The 20,128-nt window shown below is 40.9% G+C and overlaps 3 protein-coding genes across 4 annotated transcripts; 2 read left to right on the top strand and 1 right to left on the bottom strand.

Moving 5' to 3' along the window:
• The first annotated feature begins 252 nt into the window (after positions 1-252).
• On the top strand, positions 253-2,310 carry chrac1 (chromatin accessibility complex subunit 1). Its single transcript, XM_020090838.2, has 3 exons — positions 253-477; positions 661-787; positions 1,321-2,310. The coding sequence occupies exons 1-3, from the start codon at positions 346-348 to the stop codon at positions 1,398-1,400; spliced, it is 339 nt and encodes a 112-aa protein (XP_019946397.1). The 5' UTR covers positions 253-345; the 3' UTR covers positions 1,401-2,310.
• Positions 2,308-4,677, bottom strand: LOC109631822 (uncharacterized). Its single transcript, XM_020090835.2, has 3 exons — positions 4,377-4,677; positions 3,074-3,628; positions 2,308-2,766 (listed from the first exon to the last, which is right to left on the bottom strand). The coding sequence occupies exons 1-3, from the start codon at positions 4,478-4,480 to the stop codon at positions 2,625-2,627; spliced, it is 801 nt and encodes a 266-aa protein (XP_019946394.2). The 5' UTR covers positions 4,481-4,677; the 3' UTR covers positions 2,308-2,624.
• Positions 4,678-6,430: 1,753 nt separating this feature from the next.
• pip4p2 (phosphatidylinositol-4,5-bisphosphate 4-phosphatase 2) lies at positions 6,431-19,419 on the top strand. Of its 2 annotated transcripts, XM_069516659.1 has the most exons (8): positions 6,431-6,714; positions 11,865-12,013; positions 12,698-12,804; positions 12,943-13,066; positions 13,562-13,636; positions 14,431-14,483; positions 16,674-16,764; positions 17,917-19,419. In XM_069516659.1, the coding sequence occupies exons 1-8, from the start codon at positions 6,609-6,611 to the stop codon at positions 18,058-18,060; spliced, it is 849 nt and encodes a 282-aa protein (XP_069372760.1). In that variant the 5' UTR covers positions 6,431-6,608; the 3' UTR covers positions 18,061-19,419. The 2 variants fall into 2 exon arrangements, with proteins under 2 accessions (XP_069372760.1, XP_019946520.2); XM_020090961.2 differs by lacking the exon at positions 13,562-13,636 and having other exon boundaries at positions 6,438-6,714.
• Positions 19,420-20,128: the final 709 nt, after the last annotated feature.

Raw genomic sequence — 20,128 nt, 5'->3', positions numbered from 1 at the left:
TTTGACACACTAGAACACAATGTAAGGGGAAACACAAACAAAAACAGAATCCAACTTTGTATTCAAATACAAAAGCAATAAACCAGAACATGCCTTTCAACATTTCAACCTGAACTTATCTAAGACATCATTTCATATAATTATATTATTTAATATAACTTGACCAAAATATAAAAACAAAATGGTTTTCAGATTAACGCGCCTCCGGTCCAGCAGGGGGCAGCAATCCACATTGACAGCCGCTACTACCACAGTTTACAGTTCCACTGAAGGGGGAGAATTAACGCGTCAGTGTTCAAAACAATAGTAGAAGTTCCGGCTGAGCGGCGACGCGTCCTCGTGAAAATGTCTCAAAATAAAGACGACCTCAAAAAGACCATCTCCCTCCCCATCTCCAGGGTGAGGCTGATCATGAAGAGCTCCCCGGATGTTTCCAGCATCAACCAGGACGCTCTGGTCCTCACCACCAAGGCCACAGTAAGCTGATGCTCACTAAGCTAATACCCCCGCGATGCTAACTCAGATCACCCACCTGCTGCTGCTGCTAACTGGGGTTAGCCCCGCTAGCCTCTGGAGGCTTCTCTTTGAGCTCCAGGGGCAGCTCGTTGTGAGTCTCTCCTCTGCTGACTTGTTGTGTTGTTGTTGTCGTTGTTGTTGAAGGAGCTGTTTGTGCAGCATCTCGCTCTCTCTTCGTTCAACAACGGATCCGGGAAGGAAACCAAGTCCTTGTCCTACAGCGACCTGGCTAACAACGCGGAGGAGACCGAGACTTTACACTTTCTCACAGGTGAGATGCGGCTGCTGTCTGACGGAGGTGAAGCATCAGATCTGACCCTGTAACACTGACACACGAGTGTCACCTGGAACCCCTCTGAGTTTATATCAGTGCTGGTGTGATCATCCTATCAAACGTTATTAATGTGGCACCTCTCTAAAACAATGTGCTAGAAACATCAGTGGGGGATCAATTCTGTAGCTGGAACTTTATGTGTACAGATTTTCTCTCTCCTGAATGTTTTGTTGATCCCTCACCCATTCTAGATTGTTTTCACTGGATGTGTGTGTTGTTTTTCCATCATCACACCTTTGACCAGACTTTTGGAGGATTGATTTTTTTAGTTGTAGCAGTTGAGACCCCTGAAATAAACTGTTGTTATTGCATTGCTTGATCTATCAACCATGGAATAAGTGGGATGTGGATAATGTCTGACGTTTCAGATGTTGTGAGCCGATGTCTGCTCTCTCCCATTAACAGGAAGGATATCGTACACCCAAGTAGTCAAACAGTCATAAGTTTAACACAGTCTTTTTAACCGACAGATATCCTGCCTAAGAAGATCTTGGCTCGAGATTACCTCAGATCTTTGGAGGAAATGCAAGACGAGGATGCTGACTTTTAAACAAAGTACACTGACTGCAATTCACATCCAGATGGATCAGTTATACAAGTCCTGCCTCTCACTGAAGTGACGGGCAGGAGAGACACCCTGAACTTTCTCAGTGCTTTTTAATACATTGACAGAGTTCAGCTGTCGGGCTTTGTTGGAAAAGTTATAAGATGTGGAACTGAAAGTAAAGCCACACAGCGCTGAAACAAACACAGTCATAGAGGAAACTAGAAGCTGTACCGTATGTCTATGATGAAAAATGGATGCCAGCAAGGTGAATTTGTATTACCGCCCTGAACAAGGCAGCCTTAGATGAGTCTTAATGCAACCACCCCTTAACTTAACTGCAGAGCTGATTATCTCCATAGAGAGTACCGTTAAAAATACTGCTAATGAAAAAGTATTGTTAATGCTCATTAGTGGTCCACTTAAACAGTAGATCTGGAGCAAGAAATTATTTTTCATGTGGCCTGTTATCCTAAAAGACTTATTTTATATATAATATAACTATGAGGAATGGTAAGTTGACTTTTCCCACCCATTTGCAGACCCCCTTCCATAGAACATAGTTAATTCCACATAATTGTCTCAGCAGTTATCATTGCCTCTAAAATAATAAAATATAAACAAGTTATTTTCGAGATGCTGTCTAACACTGGTTTCCAAGTGAAATGCACTGATGTTAACATTATGCATGATACTATCATTTTAAAAAATATATATTTTCCTAACGCCCTTGAGTTGTGATTCCAATGGTCATAAATACCTCTATTTTGTAGCTTCACTACAGAACAGCTGAACATGCTGCGTCTTTCCAAATGAAAATTCTCCCTCAGCCTCACATATGGTGTGTAACAGGCATTTCCTCCTTTACAAAAGTGGTGTTTAGATTTGATAATAAAATAAAGTTGAATAAGTCTTATTTTCGTGTCTTATGGTTTTATTAAAGCCCATTAATGTGACTATAAACTCTTATGGATCATGTTTACAAACTGATTATACAAAACTGGATTTCATTAAAACTCCCAGATGATCCCCAGCAAATTTCAGGTTACACTTTTTACTGTTGTTAATAAACGACATCATAATGTGCTTATGACGTGTGTTTTGTCATCATACGACAGACATACACATTCCTGAGAGGGCCATGCATTTGCTACATCGTTATTCAATATGTAAAATGATCAATTCAGTTCGGATAAAAGCAGAAAAAGAGGCAGCGGGTCCGTGAAATCGTCACTGTCGTATGAGTTTCTTGAGTCGCAGCTGCATGTTGAGCAGAGTCTCCTCTAACGTAGAAAACTGCTGCTCCAGGTGGTTTACCATGTGCTCTCTGACATTGATGGTGTCTCTGGTGTTGGACAGATGCTCCTTCATGCTGGAAGAGATGATGGCAACAAGCAAATGACAGATATGTCATGTTCACAGCTTTTAAAATGAACTTAATCAAAGTACTTGTAGGTTCTAACAACAGTCTTTTTTAACTGCGTGTAAAACAACAGCCATGGTGTAATTTCATTTAGGATTTTCGAGATAAATTTAGATGTCCAACATACACATTGGTAATGTTAAGTTCCTGGCAGCTTCATTTTGTATGACTTCAAATAACCTTTACACATTTAGGAACATTTTTGAGATTCCTTCGAAGCACAGATGTAAATGGTTAATTGTTCTATGTATCTTACTTTGTTAGGACCCCATGCTCCTTCCCTTCCTTCCTCTTCTCCTCCAGTGACACAAACACCTTCTCCATGGTCTGCATAGTTTCTGCCATACTCAAGTGGTCTGAGCGGACCCCCTCCACCTCCTCTCTGGCTTGATGGTCAAAGGAGATCCCTCCCTCCTCCACGCCGCTGGTGGTGGACACGGCCTGCAGGGCGGCCCTGTTCTGCAGAACCTGCAGACGGGACTTGGCAAACTCCTCAGGTTCGGCTATGTTTTCCCAGCACACTGCAGAGGACGGTGGCAACCAGAATCTCTGGCTGCAGTTCACCGGTTTTCCAGGGGTCTCTGTTATGAAGGGACTGTCAGCAGGGAAGCTTTGAAGCAGCTGCAGGAGAGATGATCCAGAACCCCATTCCAAGTCCTCCACGTCTGATTCCCCAGACTCTTCTTCACGGGGGATATAAGGAGGGGGGCCCACTGGTCCTGCAGCCTTTGCTGGGAGGCAGACCCCCAACAATAGGCAGCAGGACAGGCAGAGCACGGCCCTGCTCACTGCCCCCTGGAGCATCTCTAAACTGATGAAACATGAAGTGATGAGGCAGATTCAAGTTCAGAAAAGAGAAAAAAATCCAGAGTGAAACACATAATGGAAAAACCATTCATTGCCAAAATGTCATGATCATATCCACTGAACAGTTTTTCCAGTGATGTCTTTTCCAGTAATAAAGCTATTGTTTTATGCACAGAGCAAATCTCCTTGCTCATTTTACAAAAGCAAAATGATGACTTGCATTTTTATGTTTGGAAGAAAAAATCTAATCTTATCTAGTCATCTAAATATATTTATAACAACACAAATGCGTTGTGCATGTCAGAGAGGGTAACATTTTGATAGATCAGCAAATTTGAATTGGTTACTTATATATATGCATATTTTTATACATATTGTATATGTACAATATGTATGTGCATGCATAATATATTATTATACTTGTCCATCAAACTGAATCAGCACAGACAGGTTATTTTACCTTCAGGTAATTGTGTTAAATAAAAATAACCTGGCAATTTCAGCGCATATTTCTCCATCAATAACCTCATATGTCGTTTAAGATATACTCACATAAACGTCTCGAAAAGTTTGCAGCACATATTTCATGTATTTTGTTGTTTTGTTTTGGTTTGCAGGGCGGAGAAGGTTTGGAAAAATACCGGAGCTGAACCATTTCTAATCCCTGCAAACACTAAACCCAAATAAAAACAACGCTTTCATAACAACAAGACCTTAATTTCACTCATGTCTGCTGAACGTAGATGTTTTACCTTGTAAAGAAAACTCCAGCGCCAGAGAAGCAGCAGCCTGTGAGTCCTGCGACGCTCCTCTGGTTCCTGATGAGGTTGGTCGGAAAAAATTCAGCCCATAACATGCGATGTGAAACAGTCAGAGCAATGACTTAACCTCAGTCTGTGCAGGAAATGAGGGAAATTGCATTTCATTGCCGGTCAGAGAGTGTTTGCACAAGTTTAATGTGGATCAGAAAGAACTTGTGCACGTTCTTCTTTAGAAGTGTTGATTTTTCTGCTGCTCAAAACTCTTATGAATGGAGTGGCTGAGGGAGTGGGAGGTGTCATGCTCCTGGAATTTATGAGCCATTTTACAATGTTCTCAACTAAACCAACAGAGACCGAATCTGGCTCAATTTTAAACCTTCAAATCAAATCCAAAAAGGTCTACAAAATCACATTTGCACATAAACACCGTGTGATCTCACTGTCATAAAATCAATGCACTGAATCTGCACACTTAAAGTTGGGGATCCTGATATTCATCCACATCATCTGGGTTTATCTGTGGCCAGGGAATGAAATCATGTGGCCTGTGCCTGACGCACATCCTGACATAAGCAACAAAGAATGGAGGACATGTTTTAGCACTGGTAACTGAAGGTGACGTAATTTCAAAGGGAGGCGTGGACCTGAGGCCCACAACACCAACCTTCTCGTGTGTATAGTTAATCTCAGGATCAAGTGGGATGCATAAACTAGATTAAACCGTGTGGAGCAGCCCTCTCCACACTGACCAGATGTTGTTATTTAAGGCCTGGCAATGATTTTCAAACCATCTGTGGAACAAAGGGTGAGTTTTTTTCTTCAGATGAAGATGTCTGAGTCATGTTTCGAGTCGGTCTTTAAATGCATCAGACGGAAGAGCCAGAAAAATAGTTACATATGCTGCACAGGCTGGTTTACACCCGTCAGAAAGAGAAACAGAGAAATGAACCGTCTCCAAACGAAGCACAATTAGATTAATTTCAAAATCAGTGTTCTGCAGTGCACAGAATAAAAACCTCTCTGTGTCTTTATGTGGATGAGAAATTACTTTCCAAATATTTAGGACCCTCTCAGGTCCTCTTCAGTGTTTCTACACTGACATCTAGTGGCAAAGACTTGTCATTACTACTTTTTACCACAGAACCACAAACATCAGAGTTTGATCTGCTTGTTTGGACCATAGACTGTCTACAAAAAAGGTTTGGACGCTGCACAGGATTATATTCAGTTACTTATAATGTGTGGGCTGAACTTCAAAGATCGAAATAAACCAATAAGCACACTCTTCAGGGTCAAAGTGGTCCAACTGAGCCAGAACCATCTGAACGTCAGTCAAATGACCCCACAGAGATGCAAAAGACGATACAGGGACAGTAACAGTATCCCCAAAAAGACATACAACAACCATGGATGACCACAAAATTTGCACAAAGAAACACAAACCAGTTAATGTCCCCAGTATCTGTATTAAGCCTCTTTGAGTTTTGGTTGTCCCTAAAGAAGCTATTGGGGCCTTTAACATGTCTGTGCCCAGGGCCTGATAAATGTGACAAAGATCTATAAGTGCAAGGCCAAAAAGGGGACTAAACAAATCAGTTGAAAAACTTTCACACAAGCAGGAGAGGGCCTGACATTCTTTGTTAATACAAGCTGGTTCCATTTCACTGGTATTTTCTGTGTAGCCTGTCTGATCTGTGGTAACAGTGGGTCAAATAAACAGATCTCTGGTTTCTTCAATTCCCACAAATTCATTTTTTTTGTTATGAAACGTTGTTGTCTATTTAAATAAATACAGAGAAATCATGTGTGAATTTATTTTGATGTTTGTATTTGCACTTTCTCTCAGCTCCCCCAACTTTCACTGACCTCCAGGGGTCTGTTGTTATTTGTACACTAACAAGCTGCATCTGAATTAAATCCAGATAAAACATTTATGCATATTTATAGATATTCCATGTTTTTAAACCACATTCCACCACAGTGCCCTGATGTGCAGTGTTCAGCTCCACATCACCGCACACGAGCACCGCCCGGGCCCAGGGCCATGTCGGCGAGGGGCGGGGAGCGGCGCGGAGCTCCTCCCCTCTCCTGCGCGCAGTCACCGGGGCTGCCGGACCGGAGCAACTCGGCACCACCGACCATCCGCCGCTGGTTGCTCCTCCGCGCTGGGCGCAAAAGACTCGGAGCTCCCACCTCCGCCCGTCCCTCCTCACGGCGATTGACATGGCTTCCGACGGCATGGACGAGCGCTCCCCGCTGCTGTCGGGCCCCAACTCCGGGAACGTGACCCCCACTGCGCCCCCGTACCTGCAGGACTCGAGCCCCCGAGGTAAACACACGACATGTCCCTCTGTGGCTGCCTGCGTGCTGAATCATATCTGCGGCGTATCGGGTTCGTGCGTAAAATAAAACTGCAGCAGTGAAAGACGAGGGCATCGGCGGAGGAGTCGATCTGCAGCCCGAGAAAAAGGTGGAGCTTCCCCCTGTGAGAAGTGGAGCAGTGGGTTAGAGAGGAGAGGAGGAGAGGGGCCTACAATAAGAACTGCTTTTTACTGCAGACCTGCCTCCATCACGACCCACCGGAGCCTGCACCGCTGAGGCTCTTCATCCAAAATCACAAAAACACAGATAATACCAGTCGTGATGTGGCGCTGCAAGGCCTCAGTGCATGTTGGGTATTATTTTTGTGGGTTGTTGATTGACGGGTTGAATTGACCCACTGCAGAAAGAGGCTGTGGCCAGCAGGCTTTCCTCCCAGCTGCACAACAACAAAATACCCAGAGGTGCCCTTTGTTTTTGGGGCTGAATCTATTGCAGGACATGACTGAAATGCTTCATGCTCAATGGAAGCTGTCAGTGTGTTGATTTGCAGGAGTGCAGGACTGTAAACATTTGCTCCTGAAGGCAGCTTGAATATTCTCGCATGTTCTGCATCTATCATAAAAAGCATTGAGTGTAAACTCAGTGTCCACTTAGTAAACAGCTGAATGTAGGTTACAGTGTCATAAATCTTAATCGTGATCATAAATCCCCCCAAACCAGTAGGTCTGGAAGCTGCTGCCATGAAGGGCCGACCTTTGCTCTGAGTTTATTCTCATCAAATTCTTTTTTTCAGAATTCTGAGACATACATAATCTCACATGCTGTTTGTTTTTGCTGGAGGCTTCCCTTGAGAAAAGTTTGTACGAAAACATCCACATCAGTCTCTGATGTCAGAGGATTTTATGACTTGTTTTAGCTGAGTTCTCTTTTAGAATTAACAATGACCTCCACACTCCGAGGACCTGCTACACACGTGTGAATGGATTCATTGACCGTGTGATGCTCTTTTCGGAGCATTTCAGGACAAACGGCTCCTGTCGAGCAAACAAAATGCAGAAAAATGTTGTTCTTTAGTTGAATCTCACAGGATTTACGGTACAACAGGATTAATCTGGACTCTAATGACCTGTAAACTGATAAAGTCTCTTTTGGATGTTACAACAATGAGTGAGTTAAAAAAAAAAAGCTTGAACGAATGCCAGACTGTTTCACGGCCTAGTTTCTGTCTGCGCTGTCTGGATTGAAGCTAATTCCAGTTTCTTTGGGTTTGTTGGTCGACAATCCTCGGCCAGCCAATTTGTAAAACGGATTAATTTGCGCCGACAGCGCCCAAACAGAAATGTTTTCCTAAAACACAATAACCATGATGATAAGATGCTTTTAGTGAATAAGAGCTTTGATTCACTTTTAATCTTTTTGTGAAGTGACAGTTCAATCTCTGCTGTGCTTGACTCCTTTATATTTTCTGTATCTGTCAGCAGGAAAGAATCCAGCTCCTTTTACCTGATGACTTTTTCTTTACCGTCAGACTTAATTCAGCAGTAACAGGTCGTGATTCACTCTCTGCCGTGTCCTCCAGCGTGCACAGTGCGGTGTTGGTGAGGGGCCAGTGGTGTTGGCTGCGTCAAGGCACTAAGCTCGGATTTTGTTGCCATACTTGCTTAATATTTTTGCACTTAAACAGAAGCCTGTTCAAGGCTCAATCTAATCATGACTTAACATTTATTTATCCAATTATAAAAACAGAGGCGGCTGCAAAGGTTGTCCAAGATGGCAGAAAATAGTAAAGTAATATTTACCTCCTCTGGATGTGCTGCAGTTACAGGAGACCTCGTTTGACAGATAAAGAAGAAGTCGGTCATATTTAAAAATTTTCTTACTCTCAATAGACCTCACAAAAAGACTAAAACAATTCATTTCAATCTAGAATGTTTATGAAGGATAAGCCTGATATCATATTTTCTGGGCCTTTGTTTTCAAAGCATGTCGACACCATATTTGTATTATTATTAATTGTTATATTTTTGCATCTGTTGTGTGTTACGAACGTCATCAACACGCCCACCTGCATTTTCCAGACATTTTCCCGCTGCATTCTTACAATGCCTACATTTTATTTGGGGGGGGGCTGCCAGGAAAAACTCAGGAAAATATCCACAGCAACTGACTCAGACATTTAAGTTCTCACATTCATACATTATTCATGTCATGATCACATGAAGCAGCAACACACATGGCTCAGGCAGCTTTAAGTAGTGGTGGTCGTAGTAAAGCGTCTTCTCGTCTTACCTCTGGCTCCAAGGGACAGCTGGTGAAAACGTATAGCTGCCATATTGTGTTTCAGAGGTGCATCAGGACGATGCACTCCACTAGAGTCGAAACAGTGGCGGTGCCTGAGAGAGAAAAGTGCTGAGGACATGTTGATCAGAACTTTAGATTATACCGCTATATAAGATTTAAAAGTTTTAGATGTGAATACTCATACATTCTGGATTAACATCATATAGTAGAGGATGACTCAGCTGGGTTGTTAAGCTGCACCACGTGTTGCCTGTTCATACTGCAAGTGTCAAATCTTTGGTTGTATTTCTCACCAAATGATGATGGGTTGTCTGCTCAGTTCCTGTGATTTCAACTCGTCTCATTGGAGGAGGGAATTTATGTATGAAGCATCATAAGAGACTGGACATCTATTTATATTTCTGGGGTGGATCTCTGTCTAAATCAAACCATTTTATACATATATCAAAACAATTATCTAATATTACTGGAAATGACTTTTTATTATTTTGTAAAAGTGCCAGTGTTAGCCTGCTCGCTAGTTCTTCACCAAAGAGGTTATGTTTTCATCTGTGTTAGTCTTTGTTAGCTGCAGGATTGTGCAAAAACTACTCAACTGATTCCCATGAAAGTTTGTGGAAGGGTGGGGCAGGAAGCAGCCATTACATTTTGGTGTGGCTCTAGATCAGGGATTCACTATTTGTTTTCACTTTCTTCAACATTGAGGTAGGACACATTTTGGTGATTTCTCAGAGAATAATTCATGGACCTTGATGAAAACAATCAGTCATTTTTGGGACTGAAATCAATTAATTGCAGATCTACATAAAGAATCCAAATCCAGTAAATGTAAATGTGGTTTCATAGGGAAGTGTTGGGCCTTGGCAGCGGAATGTTCTCTAATAAGTGCCTGTCTAGTTTTCATCTGCAGTTTTCATGTTTTCACAACCGGTCCTTCCATCAGACGTGTGCATGTGGTTTTAGCTTCTCAAACGTGTGTTTTCTCTGTTTCAATTGAAAATCTTTAGATTTCACCATATCTGTAATTGCAGATGTGATTAGAATTTATGGATATTTTAACATTTAATCTATAAACAGTATTAGTTTTACCTTAATTGACTAATTGAATAAATAATGAACAGCCAATGGGAAATAATTGTTAGTTTTTTTTCTCACATTCTTCACAGATGATTAGCAAATCATGTGCCTCCTTTAAGATGGAAGATTTATGGATGATAGAGGAGGAATGGAGAGACTGTCAGCGTGGCTCTTTTTGTTTTTATATCCCTCAGAATATGAAATATGTTTGGATACTGTAGTAAAGTTAATGACTGGTGAAAGTCCTTGTATTAAGTTGATTAAAACACATGGAATGCAGACCAATTACAGCAAGTTACTGTGGGATTAAACAGTACAGAGGTCATTCGAGTGGCTAGTGTTGTTAGTTCACAGTGTTTCTTTCAGACATGAAGAGAAAATCTTCATGTCTGTGAAGGTCGGACATTTGATAGAGTTGATTACATTTGTTTTTGGACCATAAAACCAGGATCATGGGTCCTGGCGTTTCAAGGCTTCTTAACGTATATGGTCCGTTGTGTTATTAGACTCATTAGCTGAGATGTTTTAACTTAGCAGAACATCCAGCTGATCAGTCAACTGAACAAATCAAGAGTCTTAGTCCAGCCTCATGGGTAGATTTTACATTCAACAGTTGCAGAGAGCATTTTTACATTTGCCTCCATGTCCTTACAGATGTTACATTAAGTACATGTACAGGTATGACAAATGACCTAAAGATGAAACTCAATTGTTCAGGTACATGTTATTTCCTTCTGCAGTTTGGCAGCTGGTGGATTTATTGGCATCACTTGGCCGACTGTTTCTCTTTAAAACATACAGAGTGGAGCTAGCCCCTGACAAACAGAGAGGAGTCACATGTTGAGCAATCAGAGCTGTACACAGCCTGTCATGGGTTCACATACAGTGAGAGCAGCTGAAAAAAACATGAATGAGGAAAGAGCCCTGCGGATTGTAAGATACTGTCAATGCTTTCAGACCAGGGGATAGTTGGTTGTAAGAGTAAATAACATTTGTGTCACAGAGATTCAAAAATAAGTTACTGCTATGAACTGGAAGTTCTGACACTCTTATGAGTGATACTTTGTTTTGGATCGTAGGACCAGAATCAGAAAGTCCATGTTACATTTGTGTTTGTTTTGTCCTGATGATGATTGTGTAGTTTATTTCAAAGCTGCTCACAACATCAACTATATTACTGTTTAGTGTCTGTGAAATGTGAGTGGTCCAAATATTGTATTGATATTTCACAGTAACTATAATCTTTATTGTGAACAACTATTAAAAAAAAAGAAAACTCCACGAGGATTGGAATTAAGAAAATAAACATATATTTTAAAATGTTAAATATTACTCTGTTAAATAAATGTTGACATATTGACAAACATAAAAGCTGATACTGATGTCGATGAAAGGCTGATATGGGCCATTGTTATTGGCCAACAACAGATTAATCAATGAGGCTGTAATGGATGTATTGTTTCACAGCTGTATGAGCATGCATTCTATTGTTTTCTGTTTTATTATTTCAATGATTGAACTAAAACATCAGAAATAAGTTAAATAAGTTTGAATGAGTAAAGGAAAATAATTTGCATGATATGTTGTCGTCGGTTTTGAAGACAGAAGCTGCATGTTGAGTCACTGAGCCTGTTTGTTTAACAACATAACTTGTTTTCTATCAGAGCTTCTGTTTCCTGTCACATGATACGAAAACTCCAGCTCTTTGTTCTTGACGTTTTCCAGACGCGTGCGATTAACAGCTGTTTGTGTGTTGTCTGCTTTGCCCTCCTCTCAAAGCCGAACTACCTCCTCCTTACACAGCCATCGCCAGCCCCGACGCCGGCGGTGTGCCTGTCATCAACTGCCGAGTGTGCGAGTCGCTCATCAACCTGGACGGGAAGCTGCATCAGCACGTGGTCAAGTGCACGGTCTGCAATGAAGCTTCGGTAAGTGGAGGCCGCTGACAGCTTTATGAACGAGTGTTGATATCATGCAGTTGTAACAGTCAGTCGAGTACAGACGCTATGTCACTGCCTGTCGTTCTTCTCTTCTGTGTTAACCTCTGATTTATTGTGCAGCACCAATTTGTGTGATGAAACGTTATTTGTCGGTAAAAACCATTTGTCTTGGAGGCCTCTTTCTTGCAATGTCGACCATTAGAGCCCGACCAGATGTTGGTACTGTGGTGAACTATGTGACCTGGTGAGACTTCAGAAATAAAGGGATCCGAGGAATAATAGTCTTTTAAGTATAATTTATTCCGTGCAAGGAGGGTCAGACAATCATACAGCATGCAAAGAGCCTTCTGCAGAGGGAGTGAGAATGAAACAGTTCCAGGCGTGTGCTTTTATGCAGATGTCGTGAAGAGGTGAGATGTGGGTGTGTGTGAGTGAACTATGTATGTGTGAACTGAGCGAACAGTGAAATCCCAGGAGATAAGACACAGACACATGCTGAAGACCTACTGGCCTCAGTAGGGGAGACGAGGGTGTCCAGACTTGTGGCTCCACTCAGAAACGATTATCCTGTAAATCTGGTCACCAAGGGTCATCTTAGTAGTCATGCATGGTATTCATAAGCAGAGATAATGTATAGTATTAAAATAAACTATACTGTTTGTTTTCTCCCAGCCCATCAAGAATCCCCCAACAGGGAAGAAGTATGTTAGGTGTCCCTGCAACTGCCTGCTCATCTGTAAAGACACGTCCAGGAGGATAGGATGTCCTCGACCAAACTGGTAGGTCACGGCGGGGACAGTCAGACTGTCTTATCCTCATATCTCTCATTTGTCGTAGGAACACGATCAACTTCTTTGATAGTTTTATGAAATCAGAACCCTTTATAACCCTGCCCTGGCTTGTGTTCAATCCGACAGCAGACGCATTATCAACCTGAGCCCGGTGATGGTCATCCCAGAGGAGCAGCCCGCTCAGCCGGCGCTGCCCATCCAGCCTCAGGGGATGAGGGTGGTCTGCGGTCACTGTGGCAACACCTTCCTGGTACATAAAACTACCTTGACAACAATTTGTCACTGAGTTGACCTCTGAATTTTGTTGCTGTGTTGTTGTTGGTACATGCATATGAATAATCATATTAGCATGTTGCTTTTCGTAATGTCATTGGATTTGACTCTATATTTAAAGGTTAAAAAAACCTCCATCATGTTTTACACACAGAATATTGTGACTGCGAATGGCTGTCATACATTTCCTGCATGTTCCCCCCAACAACTGTCTGGCTCATAAAATGTCTGACGTGCCACTTTAGTGCAGTGTTGCCATGACATGTCACAAGAGATTAAACATATCCCTCTAACCTGCAGCCATACCAGCGTTTCGCAGATTAGTCTTATAATAAATGAAGTTGTCATCCTGCCGACCCGTGCCGAGGATACTCAGACTGTTATTAAACATCTCGATACTTTTAAAAAAGGGAAATGCAGAACGTGAGACCGTATGATGACATTGCACATTGTTGCCTGTTGGCGTCTGTAGGGCAGTGAGGACGCCGGGTCATCCCAGCCAATGTCTGGCCTGCCCAGCGATGGCTCCCCTCCAGCACACCAACAGGTTGAGAGAGCTGGTCATACTGGTGGTCCTAATAACAAACATCCTAACACTGCTCTGACTCAATCTGTGGCCTAATTTACACTGGTGGTGACGTGACTTTTTGCACATCTGGCTCTGAACAGCCAGTTTGTTATTTTCATCTTAAATTTAGTTCCATTATAAGTTATTTTGAAGGAGACATATTATTCGTTTTAAGATTTTCTTTGCTCTGGTGTGTTATATGTCTTTTTTTACATATGTAAAAGTGAAAAAAGCAATAAAGGGAGCCCCTGAAGCTCCTGAACAACCCATCAGATACCTCCACATCATAATCATGTCATCACATATAAGAAAAGTGATGTCTGAACATTAGAGCGTGTAAACCTTTTGAAGTAACAACACAATATATGAGCAAAATATGTCTCTTTAAAAAATCGTTCTTTCACTGAAGATGTGAAAAGTCACATATTTAACTTGTGTCAATAGGAGCGTCTTATCCTGCTGATCTGTGATGGGATGAACATTTTTGTAACACTGCTTTTTTTAATAGAGCCGTAAATGAGACAACCACAACTAACATTACACAATTGATTGACATGTAGTCATAGAGTTTTCCAACCCCTCGATGTTTTTTTTCTAATACAGGAATAATAAATCCATTTACAAGTTGCAAACTATCATAAGATAATCATGTCTGATTGTTCCCGGTATGTCCTCCTTTGATTGTTCTTATAGCGCAGTAGGACAGTAGTGTGTTCACGTGTGTTCTCTAATGCTGTGTCTGAACAGTGTGTATCTTCTCTGTCTCCTCACAGTGGATGGAGCTTCGGTTTAACACACTCGCCAAGTGTCCCCACTGCAAAAAAATGTGAGTCCATCAACCTTTCATTCAACACACGTCACACAGAGGTCACAGTGAAACACACAATTTACTTTTACGCTTTACTCGATTAGTGTGAGATCTATCTGCATTTTATTTTCTATTGTCTTTGGGAATATTCTTTATACAACTGAATCAAAATATGTGATAAAATGATTTTCTAATTTAATCTTGTGAAAGTCAAAGCTCATAAACATCAAATGATGCAGGTTTAAAAAAGTTTTAGTGTGTCAGGTCTCTTAAGATCATCCAAACCTTTTCCTCTGAGGATCAATAATCTTGTTTATTCTTGATATTTTGTATATTAGAGGAACCAGATCACAGTTTGGTATCATTCAGCTTGTTGATGTTAGTTTGTGTTTTTTATTCCACTGCTTACTTTAAGGATAAACTCACTGCAGTCAGACGTTGGGGTTTAGAGGTCTGGATATTTCTAGCTCTTGGAAGGAGGGGTGGGGGTAATGAGGGCTAATCTCAATGTGTGACAGGAATTAAAGCATGGCCTCAGTTCATGTCATAGTAATGTGGTGGTGGTGGTGGGGTCACAAGGTTGAGCAGTGGTTGGTGGGTATTGCAAAATGTACAGTACGCAGGGTGAACAGATACAACAAACTGCAGCTAAAATCTGTTGTCATTGTCTCTTCTCTTCGCCTCTGTTTCATTCTTTTGGTTTCATTTTGTATGTTGACAGTTTATTTATATCTCCACCCTGTTTATGTCCGGCTATCTTTACCCCCAGTCATAGTATTTGTTATCGGTTTCATGCACATGCCGGAAATGTTCCCAGTCCTCATGAATTTATAAGATCCCAAATATGCAGCTGTGTTGCACTTTACAATGCAAACAAAGAACCTTGTTTCCTCTTCCAAACTTTGCAAAAACTACCAAAGGTTATATTTTTGTTATCATCCAACAAGAAGAAGTTCTTAAGAAGAGAAGAAGGGAATTTTACCTAAAAAACAAAGTTATGTCTGATGAGGAATCATCAACAAACCATCCAACAGAGAAACCATCGAACCTACCAATTTGTAGATAATGTAGTGTACCTGAACAAGAGTGTGGATACTCAAGCCGGGTTTGAAAACTGAAATGATATTGGGGGGTTTGGCCACGTTGGCTGAGCTATTTTGTTGATGAGACTTGTCTGTAATCAAGGAAATCATGCGACTCGGGTCAGATTTTGTCACAAAAAACAGAATGCCTATTGAGCTTGGTCAAGTTTGGACAGGCAATGTCCCCGAGCCCCATTCTACCGTGAACCTAACGATGAACTAGTGATCTTGGATTCTCACTTTATATCTCTCTGTGCAAAGTCTTTTATCTTTTCTTATCAGAATCATTTTCCATGTCTTTTACTCTTTCTCCTTCTTGCTTTATTTTCTTTTTAACGCTGCCTTAACTCCATGAAACCCTCTCCTGTACGACAGAGTTCAAAACAATGGTGGTTGAGATATGTTTGTGTCATTCAAGGATATTTTATGCTCTTAAGGAACAGCTACCTCTGGTTTGGTAACTCCTTTCCAAAAGAAAATCCCCCAACTTACACTTGTCATAATAGTAATGATAACTTTATTTGTACAGAACGTATCTAACAAAGTAACAAAGTGCTGGCAAAAATGAATGAACTAAAATAAAAGGTTTTCCATTTTAAGCACCAAATCTCTGTCAGACTGGTTGTTATAATGAAAGTAATAGTAATCTTTAGTTGATGGAAATGTGGAAGTGGGAGAGAGTTTGAAGAAGAAGGTAAGATGATCATGTGACCCGGCTTCCCTAAACCATCTGAATACCGGCCATTCCTGAAGAGCGCTCTGAGTCCCATCACATGAGAGGCATGTGAGAGCTCAGAGAGAGAAGAAAAATAAAGTAATGTTGAAGGAAAAAAAGAAAGTGACGCCAGTGCATGTGTTTGCATGGAGTCTGTATGGAGCTGCTCATGTGACCGGCCTGCGGTGCTTTCATGCGTCACAATGTCAGGGTGATGTGGAGTGAGATCACTGGGGGAAAGACGGAGTTGGACATATTTAAGAAACCGTTTCTGATATTTAGAGTTAATTTTTAGTCTTTCTAATTATAACCTCATAAAAGTTAGATGAAGTGCATTTAGTGTGTTTCCTCATCTCTTCACATACTGACCTTGTTTTCCACCTGTTTCTGCTTTTCTGTCTCTGCCTGCAGATCCTCTGTTGGTAGTGCGCTCCCTAGGAGGCGCTGCTGTGCTTACATAACCATAGGAATGATCTGCATTTTCATTGGTGTGGGTTTAACTGTGAGTATGGCTTTATCCTCTTTGTATGTTGTATGTATTTTCTCAGCACAGTGGTTCAGTCTGGAACAAGGTAATGGATTGAGCACCACCCATAGAGCTGCAGGGCTAAAAAAAAGAAACTGGTTAGCTAACCCGAAAAACGTTTTATTATTAACCAGTTAGAAAATGTACACAATTGTAGATGGATGGATAAAAATTTCAAAAGTTGTGAAATGTTTTTGTACTTTCATTCTCATAATATTACATAAATACACAATTATGCTTTGCCCATTAATCCACTGAATCGTTCCATAAACATTAACTATATTTTGTACCAACAACAACATATTGTTCAGTGTTCACAGTTTATCAGACTTTCACAATGTGTTATAATCATATTAGAAACATAATCACTTCATAATAATCTCAAGGAATTATACTCTCTCATATTTAAACTTGGTGCTACTGATCTTGTTGCAGTATGTTAACGTTTTTTCTGATGACTGATTATAAATTATATATAATTATTTATATTATTGTTTTGTATGAGGCTCAAATCAAGGCAAAATGAAGTTGAATAAAGTGTTGCACATTAATAAAATGCAGTGAAGATATGATAAGTAACAAATCCTTATTAAAATGTCTAAAAACAACCAGACCTGTTATTTATCATGTTGACTTGTGTACTGACATTATGCAAAGTGTTTCCAACAATGTTCAAACTTATAAATCCCCAATTTAATTAAGGTAACAGGACATTTCACCTCATCTGGGAATAGAGTTTACTCCTAAATTGCAGGTAGATTTTCATCCTCAATGGTGGTGAAAGCAACAATTTCCATGATTCCACGTTGCTGCACGATGTCATCAAACTAGATCTTTTGTTCGTGTTTTGATTTTGAGTCTGCTAACATGCAAAGTTGTACATTTAGGTTTGTTCGTCTTTCTCAGCAGAGTAAAAAGATGTGAAATGAAAAGAAAGATGAAAAATCCTGGATCTGCCCTTTATCTGAATGTACTCCCTCGGTCATGCCCCACCCTCCACAAACTTTAATGGAAATCAGTTCAGTCGATTTTCAATCAATTTGTAAATCTAACCATTTACCTTGCCTGTGTGCAAACTGACATTACTTCATTTGAAATAAGAAATAAAATCTACATTCTGTTCTCCAGGTTGGTACTCGGGACTTTGCCAGTCGTTACAACGCCACTTACGTGTCATGGGCATTCGCCTACCTGCTGGGCCTCATCTGTCTGATACGAGCCTGCTACTGGGGAGCAATCAAAGTGAGCTACCCGGAGAACAGCTTTGCCTAGGATGGACACGGCTCAGCACGGCTCAGCACGGCCCTGTACGGCCGGACGATCAAACCCCAGTATTTAGGTTCAGATCTGAAAGCGGTCATGTTCAGTGGAGTGGAACGTCTGCAGAGTGCGCTGACGAGGTTGAAGTATGTGTGTTAGTGTGTGTGTGTTGGGAGATGTATCCCGTTGCGTTTGAGTCTCGGAATGTTTTTAGCTCACTGAACAAACCTCTCGTACGTCGATCGACCTCCTCCTGCTCCACACAGACTCAAATCCTGCCCTGGTTTTGCAGAATCCTCCAAAATACAGAATCAAGATAAAAATTGTGATTTTTTTTTTTATCAATGCAAAATGATTTGGTTCCTGCGCTGATTTAGAAATGATCGTTTAGCGAACTGACTGGATTTGGTCTTTGTGGAGCGTCTTTATTTAGTTGATCAGCAGCCTGCTGAACTGACGGTACCCTGTTGATTTCTTTTGTTTCTGACCAGACCAAAATAAGAACAGTTTGCCCATTGCACTACGATTATATGCAATTGTATGTGTTGTTTTGCTGCTAGTTAAAACTCCAGCTACAGAAAGCTACATACTCAAAGTGTATTGTAACCATTTACCTTGCCTGTGTACACTGACATAGTATTGCTATATGATTTTAACTCTCGATGATGATCGACTTTTAAAAAGAAATCGCCCTTAAATATCCATGCGTGCCAACTTTGCTGCCCAGTATTAGACGAGAAGAGCATCAGATCAACAGGAGTTTGTTTATTTGTTTGTGCCATGCAGCTTTGAACAATAGCAATAACCCTCCTCCCTGAGTTATTTTCAACCTCCGTCACTGCGTCCGTCACTGCGCCCGTCACTGCGCCCGTCACTGCGCTTTTCGTTGCCTTCTCACTGGTGGAAAAATGTGAGACTCACGTTTGCATGTTGATTTTGTTTTTCAGTTACAGAGTGTTATTTTTCTCCTGTTTCAGTGTGGTAGCCGATGCGTATGGTGTTCCTGTCTTTGCTCTTTCTGCCTGTGCGTTAGAATGTAAACCCTCCTCTTCCTCCTCCTCCTCCTCCTCCTCCTCGCAGCTTATATCGCCTCTCTCTGACCTCCAGTGAACTCTAGTGCTAGCTAGCATCGCTGTACACTCAGCACCCTGTCTCTTGACCTTTTACCAGTGGGCACAGCTCCAACTTCTAACCTTGTTTTGAATGTGATGATGATGATGATGATGATGATGAAGCAGAAAATAATATAAAAAACACTCTTTGTACATAGTTGAAATTCAGGACTTTAAAAAGTGTAGTGCCAGGCGGAAGGATACGATGGCTTGTGGGTCTTTTTAAAAATGATAATTTATCAATAAAATGTAAAAACTGCTTGTTGTCTTTGTCGGCTGTGATTTGTTTTGGACTAATGTGTTTTTGAAGGCACATACAGGAATCCAGACAGAAGAGGAACACATTGAAGTTGCACATGGTTGGTATTCATCACTGCATTAATTGACAAATTGAAAAGCATTTCTTTAAATTGTTGAATTTGTTGTTTAATGTGCAGAGATGTACTAAAGTATACTTTTCGTCAGGCTTTAAGTTTACTTGAAGTCTACTTTGTGAACTTGTGAAACATGAACATTCACTGGATGACTATAGATGAACAGGATGTTATATTGTGCTGTTCTGCTGCAGCTACATTTAAATGCTGCTTAGTTCTCACACATTAATAATGTATCCTGAGTGTAGTCTTCCCCTCTTACTCCTGCTGACGTCTTCACTCTGGCTTCTCTGTTTATCATTTGCTATCCAGCAGTTACTGATGCAGATCACATTTCATAACTAATTTATAGTTTTAATTTACATTCATTGTCATTAAATAAAATTAGGGAAACTCATTAAGATGCACATAATTAGTTATATTCACATAGCCTCTGTAAAATAATGAAAGATCAGATCATTCCTCACAATCTTAAAATACTATTTACTGCTGTGTCTTACATGATGGAGGTCTCATCATTAATCTCCCTTTTCTCAGGTAGAGCCAAACAATCATTTTTACATCATATTTGGATGAGTTTTATCAACCTGACCC

This window comes from Paralichthys olivaceus, chromosome 20 (assembly GCF_024713975.1).
Source record: "Paralichthys olivaceus isolate ysfri-2021 chromosome 20, ASM2471397v2, whole genome shotgun sequence".
Taxonomy (NCBI): Eukaryota; Metazoa; Chordata; class Actinopteri; order Pleuronectiformes; family Paralichthyidae; genus Paralichthys; species Paralichthys olivaceus.
Note: the sequence above shows the minus strand (reverse complement) of the source record. Positions and strands in the feature narration are given on the sequence as shown.